The sequence below is a fragment of the Artibeus jamaicensis genome, unplaced genomic scaffold (genome assembly GCF_021234435.1).
Source record: "Artibeus jamaicensis isolate MK-2021 breed Jamaican fruit bat unplaced genomic scaffold, CSHL_Jam_final contig_391, whole genome shotgun sequence".
Taxonomy (NCBI): Eukaryota; Metazoa; Chordata; class Mammalia; order Chiroptera; family Phyllostomidae; genus Artibeus; species Artibeus jamaicensis.
In genome coordinates, this window is record NW_026521814.1 from 9,992,495 (window position 1) to 10,018,443 (window position 25,949).

The 25,949-nt window shown below is 40.1% G+C and overlaps 1 protein-coding gene across 3 annotated transcripts in view; it reads left to right on the forward strand.

The window, feature by feature from the left end:
• The first annotated feature begins 1,866 nt into the window (after window positions 1–1,866).
• The window catches only part of METAP1D (methionyl aminopeptidase type 1D, mitochondrial), an 82,147-nt gene continuing 58,064 nt past the window's right edge, over window positions 1,867–25,949 (forward strand). Inside the window, exon 1 of one of the 3 annotated variants that reach the window (XM_037151285.2) lies at window positions 1,867–2,126. In XM_037151285.2, the coding sequence (XP_037007180.2) occupies window positions 2,087–2,126 (40 nt within the window). In that variant the 5' untranslated portion in view covers window positions 1,867–2,086. The remainder of the gene's footprint in view (window positions 2,127–25,949) is intronic. The other 2 variants (XM_037151283.2, XM_037151284.2) reach the window with 2 other exon arrangements.

Below are 25,949 nucleotides of genomic sequence, written 5' to 3' on the forward strand. Positions count from 1 at the left end.
ATCACAGAATGTTAGAACTGCAAGGGGTCTCAGATTTTCAGTGGTCTGGCCCTTCTGGTCAGTCAGTGTACAAATATCTCAGAAACTGATGATTTAGAGGACACACGATGGCAGTTTTTAATCCTTCTAATATCAGAAGGCTGTGGTATGAAAGAAACCAAATCAAGGATCAATGGATAAGCTATCACCTGTGCAAACTACAATCTGCTTCATTTCTTGCTCATTTTAGATATCCACATTTTCTGCTGACCTAAATGGAGATTCCATTATGGTGGTGCCACTTGAGTCCTCATAGTGCTCCCTTTTCCTTGTCCTTCTAGTTGCAGAGGAATAAATTGTACAATTGTTTTCCCCAGGTTGGCTGACCTAAATCACGCAAACATATGTTCTACTTAAGATGTGTTTGAAATCAGGTTTAATGCCTTCTGACCCTTCACTAGAGACTTGTAGGTTTCTTTTTTGGGCACACTCTCTGAGATTCTGTGCCCTGCTAACTCTCAGGCTCCTTTGCTGTACTCAGATTGTAGGCTTCAGTTATGCAGAAGACAGATTTACTATATTCAAAAACCCTCTCCCTGGAATTGATCTGAGTTTGAAAAATGTGGGGCTTGAAGTAACCTGTAGGAGCACTTTTCATTCTCCTACTTGTACATTTTATTTGCCTTCGTGGAAAACATTATTTCTCTTTATTTTTCAAGGTGACCCCCAAAGCATCCAAAACTGGATCTCCAATTACAGCATGTGCCCTCGAAAGAACTGCCAAAACGCGTGCTCTTTAAAAGTAAAACTATCAGGACTATGTACTCATTAAAAAGAATGGGCTCAAGGTAAGTTCTGAGATTTGATGTTAATGATGAATGGGAAAAAAAAACAAGTCATAACAGTAAGTCTATGATTCCATTTAAAATATTTACACATTTTTGCCTGTAAAGGCATAGAATGATGCATGAAGGGGTGGCGTGTAGTGCGTGCGACTGTGAGTGTAAACAGGGTGAGGAAAGGGATTTGCACTTTTTCCTTTACTCTTTTCTGAATTGTCTGGATTTTGCACTGAGTGTATCATTAAATTAAATTCCTAAAAATTAATTAGTAAACACATTTACCAAGAATCTTTATCAATCTTCTTTGCATTTAAAGTCCGGGAAACTGTTACATTCTTGGTTTGACAGGTTCCATGGAGAGTTCAAATCCTTCACCAGACCTTCCTTGCATACCAGTTCTCTGCTGGGCACCAGGCTACCAAGATGACTAATACCTGGTCCATGACCGGATGGAATCTGCCCCAGAACGCAGATAAGAGAAAAAGTGAGTTTGGTGTAAATGGGCACTGTCATCACTACATAGCTCCTTCACTTGACTCACAATTGCTTTCCGTAGGTTGCATGTTTTGGCAGCGCCAGTTGGCAGACGTCATCCTCTCATTCTTAAAAATCAAATTTAGGATTAAGACTTCAGTTAATAAAGCGAAGCGGGAGGGGAGGTGACCTTGGGAAATGAGAAGTCCCTTGAACATACCCACTGGAGTACTCAGAATAGATTTTGCAGCTGCACATAAATCCTGTCTTGTCTGGAGTCTCTGCTGAGTAATGTACATTATGGGAGTGCCAAGGGGCGGCTGGTGACTTTGAACCAAATTTTACCTTTCAACTGAATACAGGGAAATAATTTGCAAGAATGTGGCAAACAATGCAAAGTGCTATGTTGAACGTTTGATTGTGCTTTATTTTTTCCTCCCAACTTCAGGTTTCCATGCACCAAAATGTTGATGCTACAAATACTGGATGCTACGCTTACCTGATAGGCTTCTTCCATCCCACCTGGGCGCCGGGGCTCAGAGCAAGCGCGCGAACTGCGGCTGGAGCCCGCCTCTCGCGGCCGGAACGGGCTCAGCCGGCCGCTGGTTCCCTCGCTGGCCCCGGTGCCGCCGCTTCGCCGCCCGGGCTCCCGCAGTCAGGCCCCCCGCGCGCACGCGCGCTCCCCTAGGGCAGTGTCGGTAACTGGTTTTCTGCCGAGCGGCAACTGGACCCGCTCCGGCGGGCGGGGCGGGAAAGCGAAGGCGTCCCGCGGCCACGTGACCGGAGCCAACATGGCGGCGCCCATCGGCGTCCACCTGCTCGTCCGCGGAGGTAAGCACCTGGAGGACAGCGGGGGTTCGCACCATCGCTCACTCCTTGTGCACTCGGGTTCAAAGGGATACGCGTTCGCGCTCAGAATTCGCGGAGCACATAACTGTACTTTCAGTTGTACGGGTACACGGGAGCACTCACGATGACACATGGACGCACCACAGGCACAGACAAAACATTTACTTGTCACTCACTTGCCTAGGCCACGTCACTGCGCGGCGTCTGTTCTCAGTCACTCCTTGAGATTTATGGGACATTGTCTGAAGTTTTCTTTCCCTGCCGGAGTTGAACAATGTGTTGAGTGTAACAAATTTGTTTATTCCGGCTGCAGGGCAATGAACCAGAGGTAACTAAAATGCGCCTAAACACCCAGTTGTTATAGAGAAGGCACTTACACCTGTTGTTTCTGTCGGCATGCTACAACATGCCTTTTGGGTAATTTGCAAAATGTGATTATGTTCTTCCAAAGATTTAAAGTTAAGAAGAGGAGAAATTATTTCTGGGTAGCTCTCAGTGTTATTTTAGTAAACATACAAATACTTCTGCGTCTAAATGGGGGAAATCTTTGTTGAATTTGAACTAGTTTATGAATCTGTGTTGGGAAGAGGGGAAACTAACATATTTAGAGATACTACTGACGCATCAGGAATGTAGGAGTAACAGTCCTGTGAGGTATTATTTTTATACTAAATAACTATGTTTATTAAGTACCTCCTGGTATGTGACAGTGCTAGCACATGACATATGCTAGCTACCTTATAAAGCCCAATGAGTTATGCATTCTTCCCTATTTGCAGGTGAGAAAAGTGAGATGGAGAGGTTAAGTAATATGATTAGTCACGAAGACTGTAAGAGGCAAAATAGGCATTTGAACATGACTGCTTTTTGTAAAAGATTTTATTTATTTATTTTTAGACAGAGGTGGGTGGGGGAGGAAGAAAGGGAGAGAAACATCAATGTGTGGTTGTCTTTCATGCGCCCCTATTGGGGACCCGGTTTGCAACCGAGGCATGTACCTTGACCGGGAATCAAACAGGGGACGCTTTGGTTTGCAGGCCTGCACTTCATCCACTGAGCCACATCAGCCAGAGCTGATTTTTTTTTAAGGCTCATTTTTTGCACTGAATGGCACAGTCTCCATAGAAAATCAGAATGCAAAGTTCAGGTGAGACAGGACAAGTCTAATGTGCGTGTGTGTGTACATGTGTGTAATGAAAAACAAAGAGGAAAATGTTTTTACAGAGGAAAGAGGTTGGTATGCACAAACCTCAGTATTTCCATGTTAGTGTAGATGAGTAAGAAGCCAGAGGAAGCGTTAAGGTGAGAGATGTGTAAGGGGAAGGTAATGTAGGGTGTATTTTGAACTGGTTGAATGAAAGAGTGGAGCCAACATGAAAGTACAGCCTTGTGAAAAGAGCACCAATTTACATCTCTTAAGATCTGGGCTCCAGTCCAAACTCTATTTACTAATCAAGTTACTTTTCTGTTTCCTCTTTTGACAAGACGTAATGACGGTTAGACTTTTTTGTGCACTGTAGGGAATGGTGAAGAGGATCTGGGAGATAGTCAAGGTAGAGGAGTCAAAACACTCACACCTATATGTACATGTACGTGTATGTATGTACTCTCTTCGCATATTACAGAAATAACATATTAATCTCTTTGTCACTTTCAATTTTGACAGATGGTGATTCAGACAATCTTGGGGAAAGCTACTATAGGGAAGCCAGGCCAGGTTATTGGTTCCAATAATCCATCCCACTAAAGCCCACAAGCATTGCAACAACTGAGAAAGGGATCTCATTAAAAGAGGAAGGGAAAATGTGTCATCAGGAAGAGATTTAGTGATGGGAGAGGTCGCCTGTATGGACTATTCAAAGCTAGTTTTAAATTACCAACAAGTTTCCTGTGTCACCTGCTCTCCACCTCCCCATCCGCTCAGGTTGAAAATGAAGAATAAATTCATAAAGCCTCCACTTTCTTCTCTCTTGTTCCTTTTCACCCATTTAGAATGATGTACCTCAATTTACTGTAAGTCTTTACATGCCAAGATTTATCATCATCATCTGTGGACATCCTCCTGGAAAATGGGAAGAATACACTTTTTAAGCTCTTAAGAAAGGTGTAAAGTTTTTCTCAGGATTCTCAGGCTCATCATAGCTTTAGTAACAGTATGCCCCATATACAGTAGTAACGGACCTCCTCTCACCTTCCGCACTTCTAGATTGTTGATTCTTGTTGAGCTGTGTCTTATCTGTCTGTCTTAACAAGCACAGTACCTGACTTGAAGTTAAACTCAGTAAAAACATCTTGAATTGACAGACCGTTAAGACTTGTTCTCGTGTGCTAAGGGGATGGGTAGAAACTATGAGTAGTGACATTGAAAAGGACAGATCAGTCTCTTGGAACCAAGAGATAAGGTAACAAGAGCCTTTTAGGGAGCACAGTATCTTCACATAGTAAGTACTTGGTTTCATAATTGAATGAAAGACCTTTCAGAATGGAATCTCCTATAAAAATATTTGTGCACAAAGGTTATATGGCAATCCTAAAGATTAATTATCTCAAAGTGTCTATTGTCTTCACATGACAGGCCAAGGTAGTGATTTCATTTCTCTCTCTCTCTCATGTCTTCCATGTCCCTCCAAGAATAATTTAAGGCAATTTTACTTCTTCATATCTTTTTTTGGCATGTGTGAGAATTTAATTCCAGGTAATTGGTACTGTAAGATTTATTAGAGATTATTAGGAAAGAAAGAAATTGGAATGGAGGAGGGAAGAAGTCTAAAAAAGAAATGCTTGAAGTTACAGCAGTGTAGCCATGGATGATAAGAAAGCTGATGGAACTAAATCCTCGACCTAAGCATTATCCCGCTGTCCTTCCACAGTTCACGTGGAGGAAGCTGGAGCTGTGAGAGGAGAGGGGGTAGATTGTTGGCAAGTTCAGCAGGAAGTCTAAGAAGGGCACAATTGGTGCATGTGTGAAATAGTTTGGCTGTTCCGGAGGGCTGCATGGCAGTGTGTATCAAGGTGTGAGGTACATACACTTTTTATCTAACAATTCTGCTTTTAGGAATTTATCATAAGATCAATAGGATGAATATGCCAAGATATATGGGCAATAATTTAACTTAATAATTGAGAACTATTGGACAGAATGTGAAATTCATTGGTAAGAGAACGGCTAAATAAATTATGGTTCATCCATGCAATGGAGTGATATGCAGCCATTAATAAAGATGATGTGGATGTACTGTAGACTTAAACGGCCTTTGACATATACTGAGAAAAAGAGGCATGATATAGATCAGTATATCCCACTTATGTAAAGCATATATCTTCGTTTTCTTTATACACACACACACACAAATACATATTGAGAATGATGTTCACCTAAATGTTCATAGCAGTTATTCTAGATGGTGAGAGTGGAATGATTTTTACTTTCTTTGCATTTGATGTGTTTGAATTTTATACACTGAGCAGATAGCAGTTTTGTTATCCAAGATGGTAACTTTACTTTTTTTTTTTACTATATTAAAAAAAGAGAGAGAAATTCAACAAGCACAGAATGTTTGAATGGGATAAGACCCAGGGGGAAGTCTTTTACTATGCATACTCTCTGCAACAAAGCAAATGTCTATGTAATTTCTAATATAGAAGAGGAACATCTTTAAGATTTTCATGATCAAGGAATACTAAATGGAACTACTTCTATATATTCATTACTATAAATTAAGATGCATATAATGCTACTAATATTTTATTATTCTTGGGGTTTTTTTTGTTTTAACAAGTGTAAAAAATATTTACAAGTGCTTCTGTTTATTTGTGACTCTAAGGCCATAGATTCTTCCACTGAGAACTCTCTTACCTTACTGACTTTTCAAAAATTTAACCTCAATATAGGGGAGGGGCTACTGTACATCATGAAATGAGTACATTTTTTTTTGTCTACTGACCTAAGATCCTTACTATTTTGTATAGCTTCTGCAGAAAAATGTATTCTGCTTTGCCACACCAACTTAGAATTAAATTTTGGTGTGCAGTTCATGTGTAATGTGGAAAATGCTAACGTTAATAAAAAGTTTCCAGTAATTTAAACTCTGTGTTGCTAGCCAGAAAATAAAAGTGGATTTTTGTTATATGATATTTTTAAACAAATACTTCTCAAAACTATTGTAATATAGATGGTTATTATATAGATTAAGGTATTCTTAATCAAAAGACTTAAACGTAAGACTAGAACCATAAAACTTCTTGAAGAAAACCTAGGGAATAAAATATCCAACATTTCTCATAGCAGTATTTTTTCTGATATGTCTCCTCCAGCAAGGGAAACAAAAGAAAAAATAAACAAATGGGACTACATCAAACTAAGTTTTTGCACAGTAAAGGAAGCCATTAACAAAACTCAAAGACAACCTACTGAATGTGAGAAGGTATTCACCAGTTACACATTCCATAAGGAGTTAATATACAAAATTTATAAAAAACTCATTCAACTTCCACCAAAAAGAATCCCATTAAAAAATGAGCAAAGGACCTGAAGAGACACTTCTCTGAAGAGGACATACAGATAGCCAGCCAATAGATATATGAAAAGATTCTCAAGATCATTCATCATCAGAGAAATGTAAATGAAAACCACAATGAGATACCACCTCACACCTGTCAGAATGGCCATCATCAATAAACCAAGAAACATCAAGTGTTGATGAGGATGTGGAAGAAAGGGAACTCTTGTGCACTGTTGGTGGGAATGCAGATTGGTGCAGCCACTGTGGAAAACAGTATGGAGGTTCCTCAAAAACTTAAAAATGAAACTGCTTTATGTGACCCGGTGATTCCACTTCTGGGTATATATCCAAAGAAACCCAGAACACTATTTGGAAGACTGTGTCTTATGTTCATGTAGCATTATTTACAACTGCCAAGATATGGAAGCAACCCAAGTACCCATCAATAGACAAGTGGATAAAAAAGTGACGATGTGTAAATGCAATGGAATATTACTGCACCACAAAAAATAATGAAATCTTACCATTTTCAACAACATGGGTGAACCTAGAGGGTGTTATACTAAGTGAAATAAGTCAGTCAGAGAAAGACGAATACCACATATAATTTCACGTATGTGTGGAATCTAAAGAGCAAACTAAATGAACAAAATAACAACAGACTTACAGTTACGGAGAACAAACCAATGGTTGCCAGAGGAGAAGGAGGTTGGGTGTTTGGTGAAAAGGGTGAAGGGATTAAGAAGTACTGTATTTTACCATTTATAATACACACTATTTTGCTCAAATTTTTAAGGGAAAAATAATGGATGCACATCGTCCATGGTTAGTAACAATTCTGTATCTATATAAGTGTCTTTAATTCTTTTATTTATGCTTATGCATTAAAAGTATAACTCCAGAATGCAATAACAACATCTGCATGCAAAATAATACCCTGGAAAATGAAATTTGGTTTTGGTTCTAAATATAAATAAATAGGCAAATAATTGAATTTAAAAATGAAAATGAAAGATTTTTTTTCCTGAAAGTTTGGGACAAAAACATGGTGTGCATTACACCTGGTGAAAATACGGTACATATTGGTAGTTACAGAATACTCGGGGAGGTACAGTACAGCATAGGGAATATAGTCAATAATATTCTTTTTTTTTTTTACATATATGCATTTATTTATTTGTTTTTTTTATTGATTATGCCATTACATTTGCTCTATTCCCCCCTCCATTCCCCTCTACCCTGCATACCCCTCCCCCACCATTTCCCCCTTTAGTTCATGAACACGTGTCTCAAATTCTTTAGATTCTGTATTTCCCCTACTATTCTTGCCCTCCCCCCTATCTATTTTCTCTACCGTCAATGCTACTTATTTTCTGTACCTTCTCCCCCTCCCCCTCCTCCCACTCCCCTGTTGCTAACCCTCCATGTGATCTACATTTCCGTGGTTCTGCTCCTGATCTAGCTGTCTTCTTAGTTTGCTTTTGTTTGAGCTGTGTGGTTGTTAATAACTGTGAGTTTGCTGTCTTTTCACTGTTCATATTTTTTATCTTTTTTCTTAGATGTAAGTCCCTTTAACATTTCATATAACAAGGACTTGGTGATGATGAACTCCTTGAATTTGGCCTTATCTGAGAAGCACTTTATCTGCCCTTCCATTCTAAATGAAAGCTTTGCTGGATAGAGCAATCTTGGATGTAGGTCTTTGGCTTTCATGACTTGGAATACCTCTTTCCAGCCCCTTCTTGCCTGTAAGGTCTCTTTGGAGAAATCAGCTGACAGTCTGATGGGAACTCCTTTGTAGGTGACTGTCCCCTTATCTCTTGCTGCTTCTAGGATTCTCTCCTTCATTTTAATCTTGGCTAATGTAATGATGATGTGCCTTGGTGTGTTCCTTCTTGGGTCCACCTTCTTTGGGACCTCTGAGCTTCCTAGACTTCCTGGAAGTCTATTTCCTTTGCCATATTGGGGAAATTCTCCTTTATTATTTGTTTAAATAAGTGTTCCAGTTGTGCTGTTCCTTTCCCCCTTCTGGTACCCCTATAATTCGGATGTTGGAACGTTTAAAGATGTCCTAGAGGTTCCTAAGCCTCTCCTCATTTTTTTTGAATTCTTGTTTCTTCATTCCTTTCTGTTTGGTCATTTTTTTCTTCCTTCTGGTCCACTCCATTGATTTGAGTCCCAGTTTTCTTTCCATCACTATTGGTTCCCTTTGCATTTGCTTCATTTCAATTAGTGTGGCTTCCATATTTTTCATCTAATTTGCGAGCAAAATCAACGAGTTCTGTAAGGATCCTGATAACCAGTGTTTTGAACTGTGCATCTGAAAGACTGGCTATTTCTTCATCACTTAGGTCTATCGGTTCTGGGGCTCTGAGTTGTCCTAGAGCCATTTTTGGTCTATTCGTGCCGTTAAGTAAGCGGAGCGAAGCCTTAGTTGTTTACCAGGACGGGGAGACCCACGTCGCTGGTTTGTGACGCTGTGTGTGGGGGCGTGGTCAGAGAGGGAGCAATGGCAGTCCTCTCCGCTAGCCCAGCCAGTCCAGTCACTCCACGAGCCTCTGGCTTGTTTATCCGATCGGAATTGTGCGAGCCTGCTGCTCCGCGCCGGCTTCCCTTCTCACTGGTTTCTCCGCACGTAAATGCCCGTGACCGACGGACCGACCCACCGCGCCTCTTCCCTGTGCGCTCCGGCAGCCAGCTCGCTGGCGATCAGCGCCCTCGGTTGCCTGCGCGCACCGCGCACCGCCCCGGGAATTTTTCTTGCTAACCTGCTCCGCTGCTGGCCTCGCTCCTCGTACCGGTCCAGCTGAGTATCTAGTTGTCCTTTGGACTCCGTATTGTCGATTTTCCGTGTGGCTTGGTTGTGACTGCTGTTAAAAATAGTTGTTCTTAGATTTGGTTGTGCACAGAGGCGAGGTGTTTCCTCCACCTACGTCTCCATCTTGGCGGAAGTCTAATATTCTAATAACTATGTGCATTATCAAGTGGGTACTGGAAATATTGAGGAGACCGCTTTGTAAAGTATATGATTGTTTAACCACTGTGCTGTACAACTGAAACTCATACAAAATAATACTGAATGTAAACTGTAGTTGAAAAACAAAATTTATTTAAAAGATATATTTAATCAAATCATGGCCATAAGATCCCTGAAGTCAGATGTGTCCCTAAAGCCATATATGCTTTTAGGTTTCTCCTCTGTTTGAAACAGCTTTCTATAACACAGATAGCTCTTGTCTCCCATTAAAATTGTGAAATTTCACAGTAGGGTACAGGAAATGTGGACCCTTAGTGACAAATACAATACAGTCATCAAGAAAAAAAATGATGATAACCTGTATATGTTGACATGGAATGATGCCCACGACATATATTATTTGGAAAAAGCAAATTATGGACGGTTTAATATATAGTCTCATTTTGTAAAATGAAATACGGATATCTCCATGTATATGTTTAAGTGTGTAGCATATGTACACACACACAGAGAAAATGACTTTTACCTAAATATTCAGTTTTTGTGAAATGGTTTCTTTCCCAAGCATTGGAAATCTTTGAAAAAACAGTGGTTGGTATATATATATCTTAGGGAATTTGGCAAAGATGGGAGGAGAGTAACATGTATGCAGAGCTTAATTTGAACATCTTATGTTACAGTTAAAACAGCTTTTTCTTGTGGAGACTGGATTTTTGTTTAAAGCTTTTGAGTATGGAGAATTTTAAACATACACAAAAGTAGAGAGAACAGCACAATGAACTCCCACATGCCCAACGCTCAGTTACAGTAATCACCAGTTTATGGCCACTTTTGTTTTATCTTTACCCCTAGCTACTTCCCTCCCCAAAACTGGATATTATGAAGCATGTCACGTGTAATATCATCTGTAGATTTTTCATTATGTATCTCTAAAAGACAGGGAGCTTTTTATTTTCATCATATCTCGTACTTATCAATTATAGAATTTCTATGTGATTCTTACAGTTTTCATTTCTATCTTGAGATTTCCCAGCTGTTTACTCATTTATGTCCATCTTTTTCTTTTTTTTTTAAGATTTTATTTATTTATCTTTAGAGGGGAAGGGAAGGATAGAGGGAGAGAAACATCAATGTATGGTTGCCTTTTGTGTGTCTCCTGCTGGGAACTGGCCTGCAGGGAACCGGCCTGCAACCCAGGCAGGTGCCCTGACTGGGAATCGAACGCGATTGTCTGGTTCGGAGGCTCGCCCTTAATCCACTGAGCTACACCAGCCAGGGCTTCATCTTTTTCTTTTAAGTACTTGAAATACTTATTTATACTAGCAGTTTTAAAGTCCTTATCTGTTAATTCTGTCATCTGGGTGATCTCAGAGTCTGTTTTTGTTTCATTGACCACACCTTTTATTCCCCTTTTTAAATAATATATTTTATTGATTATGCCGTTACAGTTGTCCATTTTACCCCCTTCATTCTCCTCCACCCTGCACCCCACTCCCCCCACATTCCCCCCTTTCGTTCATGTCCATGTGTCATAAGTTCTTTAGCTTTTACATTTCCCACACTACTCTTGCCCTCACTCTATTTTTTCCCCACCGTCAATGCTACTTATTCTCTGTACCTTCTCCCCACCCCTCTTCCTCCCACTCCCCTGTTGCTAACCCTCCATGTGATCTCCATTTCCGTGGTTCTGTTCTTGATCTAGCTATTTGCTTAGTTTGCTTTTGTTTGAGCTGTGGTTGTTAATAACTATGAGTTTGCTGTCTTTTTACTGTTCATATTTTTTATCTTCTTTTTCTTAGATCTAAGTCCCTTTAATATTTCATATAATAAGGGCTTGGTGATGATGAACTCCTTAAAGTTGACCTTATCTGAGAAGCACTTTATCTGCCCTTCCATTCTAAATGAAAGCTTTGCTGGATAGAGCAATCTTGGATGTAGGTCCTTGCCTTTCATGGTTTAGAATACTTCTTTCCAGCCCCTTCTTGCCTGTAAGGTCTCTTTGGAGAAATCAGCTGACGGTCTGATGGGAACTCCTTTGTAGGTGACTGTCCCCTTATCTCTTGCTGCTTCTAGGATTCTCTCCTTCATTTTAATCTTGGCTAATGTAATGATGATGTGCCTTGGTGTGTTCCTTTTTGGGTCCACCTTCTTTGGGACTCTGAGCTTCCTAGACTTCCTGGAAGTCTATTTCCTTTGCCACATTGGGGAAGTTCTTCTTTATTATTTGTTTAAATAGTTGCTGTTCCTTTTCCCCTTCTGGGACCCCTATAATTCGGATGTTGGAACGTTTAAAGATGTTCTAGAGGTTCCTAAGCCTCTCATTTTTTTGAATTCTTGTTTCTTCATCCTTTTCTGTTTGGTCATTTTTTTTTCCTTCTGCTCCACTCCATTGATTTGAGTCCCAGTTTTCTTTCCAGCCCTATTGGTTCCCTGTGCATTTTGCTTCATTTCACTTAGTGTGGCCTTCATTTTTTCATCTAATTTGCGAGCAAAATCAATGAGTTCTGTGAGCATCCTGATCACCAGTGTTTTGAACTGTGCATCTGATAGGTTGGCTATCTCTTGGTTGCTTAGAAGTATTGGCTCTGGGGGTTTGAGCTGTTTTTCTTCTTGAGCCATAATGTTTTGGTCTGTTTGCGCCTGTTATGTATGAGGGGCAGAGCCTTAGGTATTCAACAGGGTGGGGCAACCCAGTGACTGGTTTATGACCCTGTATGTGGGGGTGGGGTCAGAGAGAGAGCAATAGTGCTTGCTCCACTCTCATATTTCAGTTCCTTCTGCTGCTTCCCCCAGCAAACTGGGCCCTTCTGGTGCTGGTTCCCAGGTGGGTGGGTTTGTATACATTCTAGGACCCTGTGGGTCTCTCCAACGAACTCTCCTGTGAGGCTGGGAGTCTCTCCTGGCACCTCAGCCCCCACAAGCGTTTTCAATTGGTGCTTTTAGGCTTTGTTTCTCGGTGCTGGGTCCTTGAATTGCGTGGTCTGTCTCTATGCCCGTTTTTGCCTGGTTTATCTGCGCATGAATGTGTGTCTGCAGTCAGCCACCTTGTGCGCCTCACTGGGTCTGCTCGTTTCCTCCCCGTGCGGGGGTCTGCTAGCCCTGCACACTGCCTGTGATCCTGGGTCTGCCAACCACCACTTTTTCCTCCGCCCCCTCTTACCAGTCTCGATGAATGGTTGTCGGATTTCTGTACAGTTCAGTTTTCTGTCTGTTCTGGTTGTGTTTTTGTTTCTAAATCTTTGTTGTCCTTAATGTTGGGTGTACAAAGAGACACAGTGTTTCCACCTACACCTCTATCTTGACCAGAAATTCTATTTTATCCCCCTCTTCATTGTGGGCCACATTTTCTGCTTTTTCATATGCTAACCAATATGTAATTGTATATTTGATATAATATATAATACCTTGTGGAAATTATTTTGTTATTTTTTTAAATATGTTGAATTTTGTTCTGGCAGACAGTTAAGTTACTGGAAAATTTTTGATTTTTCCAGGCTCAGTTTTATTCTTTGTTTTGCTTTTTATTCTAGAGTGTGGCCCTTACTCTAATACAAAAATCAGCAAAATCAACACGTCCAAAACTGGACTTCTAATTTCTTGACCAAAATTTGTTCAACTCCAAACAGTTCCGTACTTCAATTGATGGTAATTTTGTCCTATCAGTTTTTCAGACCATAAACTTTCAAATCACTCCCAGTTCCTTTCTTTCTTTCACTATATGCCCACTCTGTCCAGAAATCCTGTTGAATCTGCCTTTAAGATACACCCAGAATGCAGACATTTTTGTCACCCCCAATGCCACCACCGTGCGTCGAGCCCCTCTCATATCCTTCCTGGGTCACTTCAGCAAGCCCCCACCCTTTCTGCTGCCACCCATTCCCTGTGTACTCGGTTTGCTGTGCAGCAGCCAGACTGGTCTTTTAAAAATGTAAGTCAGATCATGCCATTCTTTTGCTCAAAACCAACTTCACTCAAAGTAAAAGCCAAAGTCCTTATAAGGTCCTACTCATAGCACTGAACACTTTTTAACACAGTGTATAGTTTACTTATTTGTCATGTTTATCATCTGTCGCCCACCTCCCCACTGGAATGTAAGTTCCACAGGAAGAAGGGTCGTCTGTTCACTCCCTGATGTGTCCCTAGCACCTGGAGCAGTGGCTGGCACATGATAAGCTTTCAATAAAGATCTTTTGAATGCATAAATGAAAAATGGCTAGTTTATGACAATATAGTAAACTTACTAATAATGATTATAAATCAAATAAAATGTTGAAATACATAAAGCAAGAGCCATTAGAAATAGTAGGGGAATTAGGTAAAAATACAAACATAGTAGGAAACTTCAGCAAGTTAGGTAGACATAATAAGGTTTATGGATGTTATAATTAGTAAGTTTGATTTAAATTAAATTTGATACCTGGGATAAAGGGTTTTTTTTTTTTACAAATATACATGATATAGGATAAAACTTGATTAAGTTATGCCACTATAAAGCTCAATAAACTCTAGAAAGAAAAATTGTATAAGCTTTATTCTGTGATCACAAAGCAATAATATACAGATTAGTAGGGAGAAGAGCCAAGAGGTTTGACCCGAGAATTGAGGAAACACAAAAGGAACCTAGATGGTAAGGAATGTGTCCTTAACACTGTGCTGGACTTATCCTTCATGAGTTCACAGTCCTTAAGGGGAACCAGACATGCAAATCAGTTATTGCGGATAGAGGTAAGGAAACAGTGCAAAGGGATCATCCAGGAAAAACGGAGGAGTCTCCACCTTCACAGGGGAGGAGAAAAGTGGGCTGAGTCCTTTTGGGCACGGAGGGTCTGGTCAGATGAAGGAGTCTAGAGGCAGAAAGGGCCTCTTGTCCAAAGGCAGAGAAGGAGGTGGGAACCATGCAGCTTTCTGGGAGCTCTGCCACGTAATAGGACAGACAACTAGTGTGAGAACTGGGGAGCGGACCCAGGGGAAGCCGAAGGTAGCTGCTTTGGGCAGTAGAATGTACAGGACTCGGGGGCACCTGCATGAGACAACTGAGGCACATGTGTGAGAGGGATGGAGATACCAGGCTCTTGCTCCCTTAGGGTTAGGGGAAATGATAGTTGTACAGGCAGATAGTTTTTCCTGTGGGAAAAAGTTGAAGAAGCTTCTCATTCCCCCCAAAACTTCTGTTTCTTTCTGTACATTTTTCAGAGATTAGAGATGAAAGTAGGTAAGAGATTTGTAAAGAGGAGAAGAACCAATAAGGGATAATAGAAGGATTGCCCTGCGCCATTGAAATGCAAGTGAAAAGAGGCAGTATATTTGTAATGGTCCCATTCATTGCCACTGTGTAATTTTCTCCTAATAGGCATCATCTTGTGTGTGTAAAAGAGTGAGGGTAGACAGTTGGATTGAGTCTACAGCCATACCACCCTGAATGCGCCCAATCTCGTCTGATCTTGGAAGCTGAGCAGGGTCGGGCCTGGTTAGTATTTGGATGGGAGATAGTTGGATTGATTGGAATTTTCCAGATGAGTGCACTGGAAATACCAGGGAGTAAGAACAGGAGGGCTTGGCAAGAGGGGGTTAAATTAATGAATTCTAGAAACAAGCCTGGAAGTTTCCTAAGGTTGTGACCTTGTCAATATTGTTTGTTTCTGGATCCATTATTATTACAGTGAGTAATCTGGAGTATAGAAATAAAGAGAAGAGGCTGATAGTTTAGAGGGGGAAGGAGTGGTTCTAAGATGAGAATTCCCAGCAAGGTCAAAGAACAGGGATAGTGGTAATGAAGAGAGAGAACTGCAAAGTTTGGGGGTAGTAGTCTGGAGTATCACGATAGAGGTGACTTCTGAACTGGGTTATGCATAGAAGCCTGATACCTATAGCAATGCAAAACATTATCATTGTGCTCTGGGAATAAGAGGAAGGAAAGATAATTTGGGGCTGGAACGATCACTTCACAGAAGAAATGAGAGTTGAATTGGGCCTTGGAGGGTGAGTAAGGTAGGCAGCATAGAGGCTGAGCAGTGGGGCAGGGGGCATTGCTAAGGGGATAACGCAAGGGGCTGTGGTGAGAAAGCCTTTGTAGATACAGAAAAAGTCAAGACCTATTTAAAGGGTTCTGGAATGGAGGGTTTGGCTGGAGCTGAGAGTTTGTGTAGGGGAGTTACAGGATATAAAGATAAATAATACAGGTTGGGGCCAAGTCCTGGAGAACCTTGAAGGCCAGCTTAGGGTTTATCTTACAGGCGGCAGAGACCAGTGAAGGTTTTTGACAAAATAGTGAAATGTCATTTCCATTTTAACCTGCTACTGGTAGTGTTTTGGACATGTTGGAGAGGGAAAGCCACTGTGGTCAGTTAGGAGGTAGTCGAGGAAACTAAGTGATAGGGGCCTGAACTGCGGGATGGAAAGGGAGAGCCAGTGCGAGAAAAGTGATACAGGGGAGAAATAATCAGCACTTGGTGGTTGGAAGGGGGACGTGAGGAAGGAGAGGTGATGCCAAAGCATAAGAAAAGGGAGCAACGGAGAGCCTAGTCAGCAAAAGAGTCTCAGGAGGAAGTCTCGGGATGACTCAGAAAAGGTCAGTGAATTTGGTATACCTATAGACCATACAGTTTACCTATTTAAAGTTTATAATCGAATGGTATTTAGTATATGCACAGAGTTGTGCAATCATCAACCATCACCAATCAATTTTCCATTTTCATCACCCCCAAAATAACCCTCTTACCCATTAGCATTCACTCCCCAACATCATTCCTCCCCACCAGCCCTTGGTCCTTGGTAACTACTAATCTACTTTCTGTCTCTATAAATGCCCTATTCTCAACATTTTAAATAAATGGAATCATACAGTGTGTGGTGTATTGTGACTGGCTTCTTTTACTTAGCATGATGTTTACAGGGTTCATCCATATTGTAGCAGGCATCAGTACTTCATCCCTTTTTATTGCCAAATAAGATTTTACATTGTGAATATATTGCATGTTGTTTATCCATTCACCAATTGTTGGATATTTGGGCTATTTCCTTTTTATTTTCTTTTTCATCCTTATGAATAATGCTGCTAGACACATGTATGTGCAAGTTTTGTGTGGACATATATTTTATTTGTTTTTAAATAGAGACCCTGAATATGCTTACAAGCAGAGGGAGGGAAGGGAACTGGGGAGGAATAAGGAATTCTGGAAGGTCTGGAGATGGGGGCCTTTTGGGAGAGAGAACAGACTTGAATGGTAGAAATGAACAGAAAGAGGAGAAGGGGGAAAGTTCCCTTGGAGGTGGGGGAATATCTCTACCTCTGAGACCAGGAGTGAAGGAAGACTGGGAATTTCTTTTTTCTTGGAATGAACATACTTTAAAAGTATTTTTCTGATTATAAAAGTAGTTTGAGGAAGGCTGTATAACAGTGGCTAAGATTGTAGGTTGTCAGGTTGGACTGCTTTATTTTGAGTCTTGATGCTGCTGCTTACTAGTTGTAGAACCTTAGACAGGTTGGCCTACATAAACTAATTTCTTCACTTTTATGATTGGTATGGGACAAATACTTGCCTTATTGGGCTTTTAGGAGGATAAAATAAATGATCTGTATTAGTTACCTACTGCTGTGTAACAAATTTCCCCAAACAACAAACACTTATTATGTCATAGTTTCTGAGGGCCAGGAATCCAGCTGTGGCTTAGCTGTGTGTCTCTGGCTGAGGATCTCATCAGGTTGCAGTTGAGCTGTTGGCTGGAGCTGTGGTCATCACACAACCTGACAGGCTAGAGGACCTGCTTTCAGGCTCACTCCCGTGGCTCTTGGCAGGCCTCACTTCCTGGTTAAGACGTCACTTGCTATCCTTCCGCTCAGCATTGTGATAATTAGGAATTTTAGGGCATCATGTATCCTGTCTTGCCACTTGTGTCCCTTCGTAGAACTTCCCCCATCATGGCATCTTGCTTCTTTCAGAATTGGTGATCCGAGAGAGAGAGAGAACCAGAGTGCCTATGATGGAAATCAGTCTTTCTTAATCAAATCTCAGAAGTGACTTCCCATCATTCCTGCCATATGCCCTTGCTCACACAGACCAGCACAGAGTGGCAGACCAGTTGTGAACACCAGGAGTTTGGGTCACTGGGGGACCATCTTGGAGGCTGGCTGCCACAGCAGTTCTTAGCATAGTACATGACACAGAGAAGCTCTTAATAACTATTCACAGTGGTAATACTGAGATATAGAAATGTATAAATAACGTAAACGTTACTCGTGGTCTCACAACAGATGGGACTAGGCATTTTAAAAATAATTTTTCCTCCTAAGGAGGGCTACTAATAATACAACCGTGATTTTAAAACATTTCTACCACACCCTTAAAAGAAAGTTTATTAATTACTAAAATATTAACTTAGAAAAATTAACTTTTGAGGTCCTTTTATTGCTCACATTTGGAGTCTGTATATCATACTTTTATTATCCTTCTATTCAGCATGGTGATAATTCTGAATTTGGGGCATCATGTAGCCTGTCTCTGTCATCAGTGAGATTATGATTTTCCTATAAGATCAAACAGAACTAGGTCAAGGATGAAAAGAACACCCTTGTCATACTCTCTGCCAACTGGCTGTTGTTGCTGAAAACCAACCCCTCTAGGAACTGCTGTTTCAAAAGACAGAGTTTCTCTCTGTTGTCTTCTGTCATTTCTTCCCTGCTTTATGCTCTGTGAATAGCAGCTGTTCAGGGCATCACTGAGCAGGGGTGCCGCAATCAGAAAAGTGAGCGAGCGACACAGCAGGAGGAGGCTGGGGTGTAGGGAGGCCGATCTCTGGTGATACAGTAAGTGGGAGACACAGATAAACAGCTAGATAGCAGCGTGATGGCCCATCGGGAAGCACTGAAAGATTATCAATTACCTAGATTTAAAAAATGAAAGCCCTTGAATGTCTCATTCACCAGTCACTTTTCAGCAAAGCTTTCTAACTCAGGGGACAAGGAGACCAGTACATGTTAAAGAGAAATCACAGCTGCCCAGGAGAGTCTTGTAAAGTCAGCTCAGGTATATTAGAACTTGTGTTAGCTTCTTTTATAAGGGTCAGATTAATTTTCCAATACCATTTTCTACTTTAATGCTGTTGCTTTAATCATTTGACTACCACCCATTCCTTCAGGCAATAGGAAGTGATTGAAGATTTAATGAGACTCATATTGCTTATGCTTAAATGTTGATGACTTCCTGCATGCATATTAATCATTCCTGACCTTGATCTTGAATTCCTTCCCAGTACAAATGCTCATCAAGCATACCTACTAGATAGATCCCTCAGTGTTTACCAGATACTTGGTTTGTTTCCAAAAGTACATTCATGTTCAGGATGTCAGATTTTTCAGTACCCTCATCTGAGTTTCATATTTTACTAGGACCGTAAATCTGGAAAATTTAGGGGGAGAAAAATCAGCAACTCTTAACAGGAGATTTAGCCTAGTTTAAAAGACTGTTCTGTTCAGCAGACCTTGAACGTGCCTTAATTGGTTGTCTAGGTCAGTGTGTCCAACTGGCAGCTCTCAGGCTGCATCCAGGCCTCAGAGCGTCTCTGTGCACTCCGGCTGTCGAACAGCAGGACTCAGCCTCTGTCCCCTGCTTTGGTAGCCCCGTCCTTTAGTTTAGGCCCACCCCCTCCTGCTACAGAGGCCTGGGAAACCCTGGCCGGCCACCTGGCCTCCTCATGCCCCGCATCCATGTATCTGCACCCCACCCTTGCCCCAATTATCCCCTCAGCCACCCTGGCAGATTTCCTGACCAGCAGTCCTTTCCAGAACTAGGACCCAGGGCAGCAGTTTTTGGAGCATGTAATAGTAGATGTGAAGGGACCAAGGAGTCTGAGGGAAGATGAAAGTGAGAGTGAAGGAGCTGAAGAGAAAGTAAGGGTGTAGGAACTTGAAGGTGAGGGGGGATATGATATATACATAGAGACCGAATGTGAGTGGAAAGTAGGTCAGAGGTGAAGGAGCTTCTGTATGGTGATGCCCCTCAACCAGAAGAGGAACAAAAGAGGTAAATTTGCGTGTGAAAGAGTCCACGTGTGAGAGCTGAGAATGGAAAGAGCAAAACAGCAGCTCTGCTCAGCAGAACACTGCCACCACTCACAAGCGCATCATTGGAAAACACAATCTGACAAACCTTTTTTTTTTTTTTTTTTTTTTCAGATTCGTGAATATATTTATAACAAAAGTATTGTTACAAAAGAAGTTAAACCACAAATAGACATACCCGTAGGAGATTACATTATACATTGAGGTTATTTTAGAATGTCACAAATGTGTAGTCATTTGATTCAGAAGCACAGCCTTTTGCCGGGATTTTGATTGTTTTAAATGTGGCTCATCCCAACCAAGATGTTGGAGAGTATTGACTTTGACTTTGATGACTTAAGTGCTTACCATTTTTAAATAACAAATGGGATAACTTTTTGCATTCAAATAGAATTTTATCTTTTTTAATTAGGTAATCTATTGATATTTAACTGAATATGTGGGGAGATACCCATTTTGTGAAGTAGATTTCTCATATTTAATGATCAAAATCTTTATCTTTTAAAAACAATTTTAAGAACAGCCAGAAAATTTTAAACCTTTTAACTCAGTTATTTAATCCACTTTTAGAAATCTGTATTCAGAATATAACCAGAGATGCTAACAAAGATTTAGTTTCAAGGATGTCTATCACAGTGTCACTTATATTACAATGCAAGGAACTAGAAACACCCTAAATGTCCAATAAAATAAAGGAAGGATTAAACAAATTCTGATATATCCATGTGAGATGGTCTGCTATGCAGTCATTAAACTACTTCCTCCAATTCACATCCACACTGCAGACAAGTAGCCTTTTTAAAAAGCACTTTGGATCGTTTCATTCCCTGCCGTAAAAGCTTTCCTTGGCTTCCCGTTGCACTGTGGTGAAAAGCAGGACTCCCAAGGTCCACGGGCTTTGTCTCTCCACTCCTGTCTACTGGCTTGGTTTTCAGGGGCTCCGATTCCCTAAGTCCTTTTCTTGTGCTTACATTTCTCTTCCCCAAGTCTTTGTTTGGCTAACTTTTGCTTGTTCTTGAGGTCTTACCTTCATCAGAGAGATTTGTTGACCCTCTCTACCATCCATCCACACATTCCACCTCACAGCATACCAGTGTATTTTCTTACTGTGGTCTATACTTCATAACACATGCCACATTTTAAAATCATATGTCCATTTGTGTGTTTGTCCTTTTAATGACCAGGTCCCCTCTGGACTTTGTCATTTTGCTCTCTCTTTTGTGGAAGAGTTTCTCAAGTTTATTCTCTGCCCCTTCAATTAAGGTTTTTATTTCTGTTGTTAATATTTTAATCTCCAATAGTCTGTCTTATTCCCTAAAGGTTTTTTTTTAATTCCACACAGTTTTACACAAAGGTTTTTAAATTTTATTGAATTTATTGGGTGACATTGGTTAATAAAATTATATAGGTTTCAGATGTACAGTTCTATAGTACATCATCTGTATATTGTATTGTGTGTTCAAAAGCATTTTTAAAATAGTATTTTGCTCTTGTTTTATGGTTTACATATTTTTAGTGTGTTATGAATAGTTTTCTAGAAACGTTCTTCTATGTATATTCTCCATTCTGTTTGAGTTTTTTTGTTTGTTTGTTTGTTTGTTTGGTATTTATCTTGTATGTAAAAGAAGCTTTCTCAGATATCCGGAAATCCATGATTATTTGCTTCTATGTAAGAGTAGGGGATTAAAAAAGCTGAGTGGACACATGAAAGACAAGGAAAAAACTGAGAAACTGTCACAACATTGGAGAAAACTAAGAAGACTTAATTAATTACATTGTGAGATATTGACTAGATCCTGAAACAGGAAAAAAGAGGGCATTAATGGAAAACCTAATAAAATTCAAATAAGATCCATACTTTAGTTACTAGTCTACTAATGTTAATTTTCTGGTATTGATGATAAAATTATGGTTATATAAAATGTTATATTAGGATAAACTGGATGAAGGATGTAGGGAAACTGTACTTTTGTTTTCCTTTGTGCTATTTTCTGTAAGTTTAAAATTATTTCAAAATGAAAAGTAAAAACAACTAACTGAATGAACACTCTGAGCGAGTAGAGTGGTCAGGTTGCTATGGGTCAGCTCTGAGCTGTGGGGTGATCTGGTTGGGCCATTATCCTGAGGAACCTCTAGTCAATATCTCTAGGTCATTTTTTTCTAGGCTATTCAGAGTCTCCTGAGGTGATTGCCTGGCTACCAACATTTTGGAAGCTACGTGCTAGTGCTAGAAGTGGGGGATGGGTCTCAGCACCCAAGTGTGTAGTCGTTCACTTAATCCCCTCTATTCATCCCTCTATTCATCGTAGTACCCCACCCTCAGCTCCTCCTCCTGTTCTCCATTCAGAGACCTTCCACTGAACTCTGTCCTGAGGATAGTTCTTTTGCCAAAATGGTAGAGGGGCAGTCATTCCACTTAGAAGAGTATGAGATCTGGGGATTTAGCTGTGTTGATGTTTAGATATTTAGATGATGGGGATTTAAATTAATGTCAATTTTTAACCACTCTTTCTAATTTAAGCTCAACTTCACCCTTATACAGGGAAAAACCTTGTGCCACAAGTTGGCTGCTGGGAATTATAATCACTCTCCACTGCCTGAACGGGATTCAGTCTTCTTGATTCTACTGTATTTATATCCCATCGTCTGCTTTTCAGCTTCCAGTTTTCTTCCCCCACACCTCCTTGGTATCTTCCCATAGTCTCTCTGATCTCATAGGTTCATTGTTTAATCTATAAGAGATGCAATAAAAGTAGATGTTACACATTCAGTTCACCATCCTTACTGACTTCTGAAATGGCTTTTGTTGCATTTTGGCCAGAAATGTTGCTCTTTCATGTGTCAGATTTTGTTTCATTTTACTTTAGTTTTATCATTTTTTTCTGGAGGATAATCTTCATCTAATTTTCAATCCTTTTTCTTTACCCAGTGACAGTTACCCAACTTGTTGAATGATTCTCAGGGTCTTACCACCTCTGGTATGATGAAAGTTAAGGGGTTTTTGAGTCTTTCTGCAAATCCTTTTCTTTTTTTGTTAAATCCTGGACAGATCAACACTGTTAATCTTTGAAGACTGATTTATCCACAAATCATATTTTGTTTATATTCCTAATTCTCTCTTTCTATACTTTCTTTTGCCCTAATACTTTATCTGGTAATTTCATTAGTCAGGAATCTACCAAGCACTTACCATGCATGGGACTTCAATGATGAGTAAGACACAGTTTTTGCCTTCAGGGAGCATACAATCTAATGGCGAGTACAGACCAAAATGTTAGTATTAGCATCGCATGTGTTAAGGTCTATGAACAAAACAAGTAATGAGAAAACATTTTAATATTAACCCAACACAAGACAAGATAGTAATTAGAAGGCAGTCTTAAAAACTCCAGGGTAAAATTCAGTTTGTTTACATAAAAAATTAGAAATTTAATTGAGAATGTAGCTACAAATATGGTAACTCTTTTTTTCTAACACTGAAGACAGTGTGTGAATGGCCCACTGAGTAAGAGTGTGTGTCTTTTGGGAGACATGCAATTGCCATTGAATGTGATGTTGGGAATGAGAAGATTCAGGAGGGCAGATGGAATTGAGTCCTTTGAATTTGTCTCTTCTCATTAGGAACAGAGGCAGATGGTCTGCTGTGATGATTAAGATACAAAAGCAGAGAAGTTTTCTTAAAAAGGTTATTAGAAAATGTGCTCATGGGGGAAGAATGGGGGACTTCCATGCCACAGAGAGTGAAGGCAATCAACCTCAACTTCATGGCTACTGACAAATTTATGAGAATGTGAGGACTCTAATAATGAATTGCAGTCAGGGTTTGAAGGATAATTTGTTATATTAAGATATAGCAAATAAGATTAACTGTATTATAAATCTTTCCTTTATCTGAAATAAGAGGCTCACTTAAGAGACATTTCTGAGTAGTACAGAGGTAGAAACACAAGGCTCTATGAGGAAGGGTAATCTCAGCTCTGGATGTAACTTACCATCCTTGTGTTACAAACCTTGTGTCTTAGTTGGCAGCCTATGGCTTCAGCTGCCATTCCATTCTGATCTGTGGATCTATCTATCTATCTGTCTATCTATCTACCTATCTATCTCATTCCCCAACGTTAGCTATCCTCTGGAGCTAGATATTAGGCTGTCCTACTGGTTACAAAGTTCAGTGTGCATTAGAATTTGGAGGGCTTGTTGAAAAGAGCCGAGCTCCACCCCACTCTCCAAATGTTATTTCTAATGCGTTCCCAAGTGATGCCAGTCTGAAGAATCACACTTTGAGAACTACTGCAATGTCATCATGTCCAAAGTAGAGCTCATTATCACTGCCCAGTCTGCCCCTCCTCTTCTTTTCCCTGTTTGGGTTAATAACTCCAGCATTCACCCAGGCTCCTAGGCCAGAGACCGAGGGGGAGGACAGAAAGGGGATCTGCATCTTACTTGACTCACAACAGCCACTGTGGATGCGCTTTCTGTACTACCAGTCGCTCGCCCCTCTGTACTACAGTACTTTTCCTTTGTCTTCCTGACACTAATCTGCCTTCAACTGCAGGACACTCCATTCTTCAGAAATTTAATTTAAAGTTAAATTTCCAAAATTTAAATATGATCATGACTTTTCTTTGCCCAATGTTTAATGTGCTCCTTCTCTCTTTAAGATAAGATTTAAACTCCGTGCTTTAGGACACAAAAGTCTGCGTCTTTTGACCCTGAGACTGCATTTCTAATCTCGTGGTAAGCACTCTTCCCCAGGCTACAGCATCTATAGATTAGAAACTACTCTGTGTGTGAAATGCATGTACTGTCACTGACATTCATCTAACTCTGACAGTGCATTTCTGCTCAGACTTGAGAGTTCAGCTCAAGTATGCTTTGATTTATATGCACCACCTCTTGGTTCCCACAGTATCCTGATCACGCCACTGGTGGTATAATGTAACTGTGGGTTAAACGGTGTATCTTTTTTTCCTTCTAACAACATAGGTATTGTAAGTCAGTGTGTGTGGAGTGGGGCTGGGAATCTGTATGTTCAACAAGCTCCTTGGGTGATTCTGAAGGCTCAGGCCTCAGTTTTAAGTGGTTTCTAAGATCTACTTCAACTCTGAAATATCAAGATTTTTCTCGTTACATTTTAACTGGTGTTGTGGAGGAGGAAATAAGCTTTGGGGTAGTTGATTAAAAAAAAAGCATATTGTAATATTCTTCCATGCCTATGATAAAATAGCTTATTATACTGAAATATAGGGTAAGGTAAATAAGTAGAAATAAGACAAATACCTTTATTTCACGTAATAGCGTTTTCTTAACTTCTTCATAAACTGCTTACTCATTAATTCGAAGACTGTTTATTGAGGGTTTGTTATGTGCCAGACACTGTTGTAGCCATTTGGAATACATCAATGAACAGAACAGACAAAATTCCCTACCCTCAAGAAGCCTGATAGGCAATAAAAAATATCGTGAGTAAATCACAGACTATTTTAGAAGGTGATAAGTGCTATGGAAAATGGAAGGGAGGGCTTCCTTTTATTTTGTGAGGACTTAATAGTGAATCACTAGAGGTAACAATTTACTTAATTTGAGCTATTTAAATAAGCCACACTTTAAATGGCAGGCTTTAATCTGCACCCAATCAGAAGAGAGTTTGGGATTTGTAAAATTAAAGAATGATTTTCTTTTATAAAATTGACAATAACTGACTTTCCCATTTTGTCAGTGGAAGAGAAATGGTTGAGGGAATTGCTTCTAAGGAGTCCTGAGTGAATCACGTGTTATAAATTTTTTACGACTACAAAGAAAAGGAAAAAAATAAGTCACAAACTAGTAAAGAGAAGTTTGTGTTTTATATTAATCTACAAGGCTGATTTAATTTTATTATTTAAAAAAGAACGTAATTCTCAAACGTCTTTTCTTACCTCCTTACTTCCCCATTTTAATTTTTCTGTTTGTTTGGATTTTCATATTTAGGTAAAAAGTATCAGTCCTTTTAGAATTTATAGGGGAGGCTCATGGTATGAATGAGGAAGCTTAGGACTTCAGCTTTATCTCTCTGGGGCTCTCAGAAGCAAGAGAAACATACTGGTTCTGTGGGGAAAATCACTTCTTCCTCTTTACTTTCAAATATCCAAATTAAAAGATCTAACATTTCACTATAAACAGTCCTAAAAGTCAAATCAATGTCACCTGCAGAGTAAGCCAAAAGAGTGCTAAGTATTTTTGTGCACAGCATTCGAAATTGTTTTCAGAGTCCTAACACAATGAAAGAC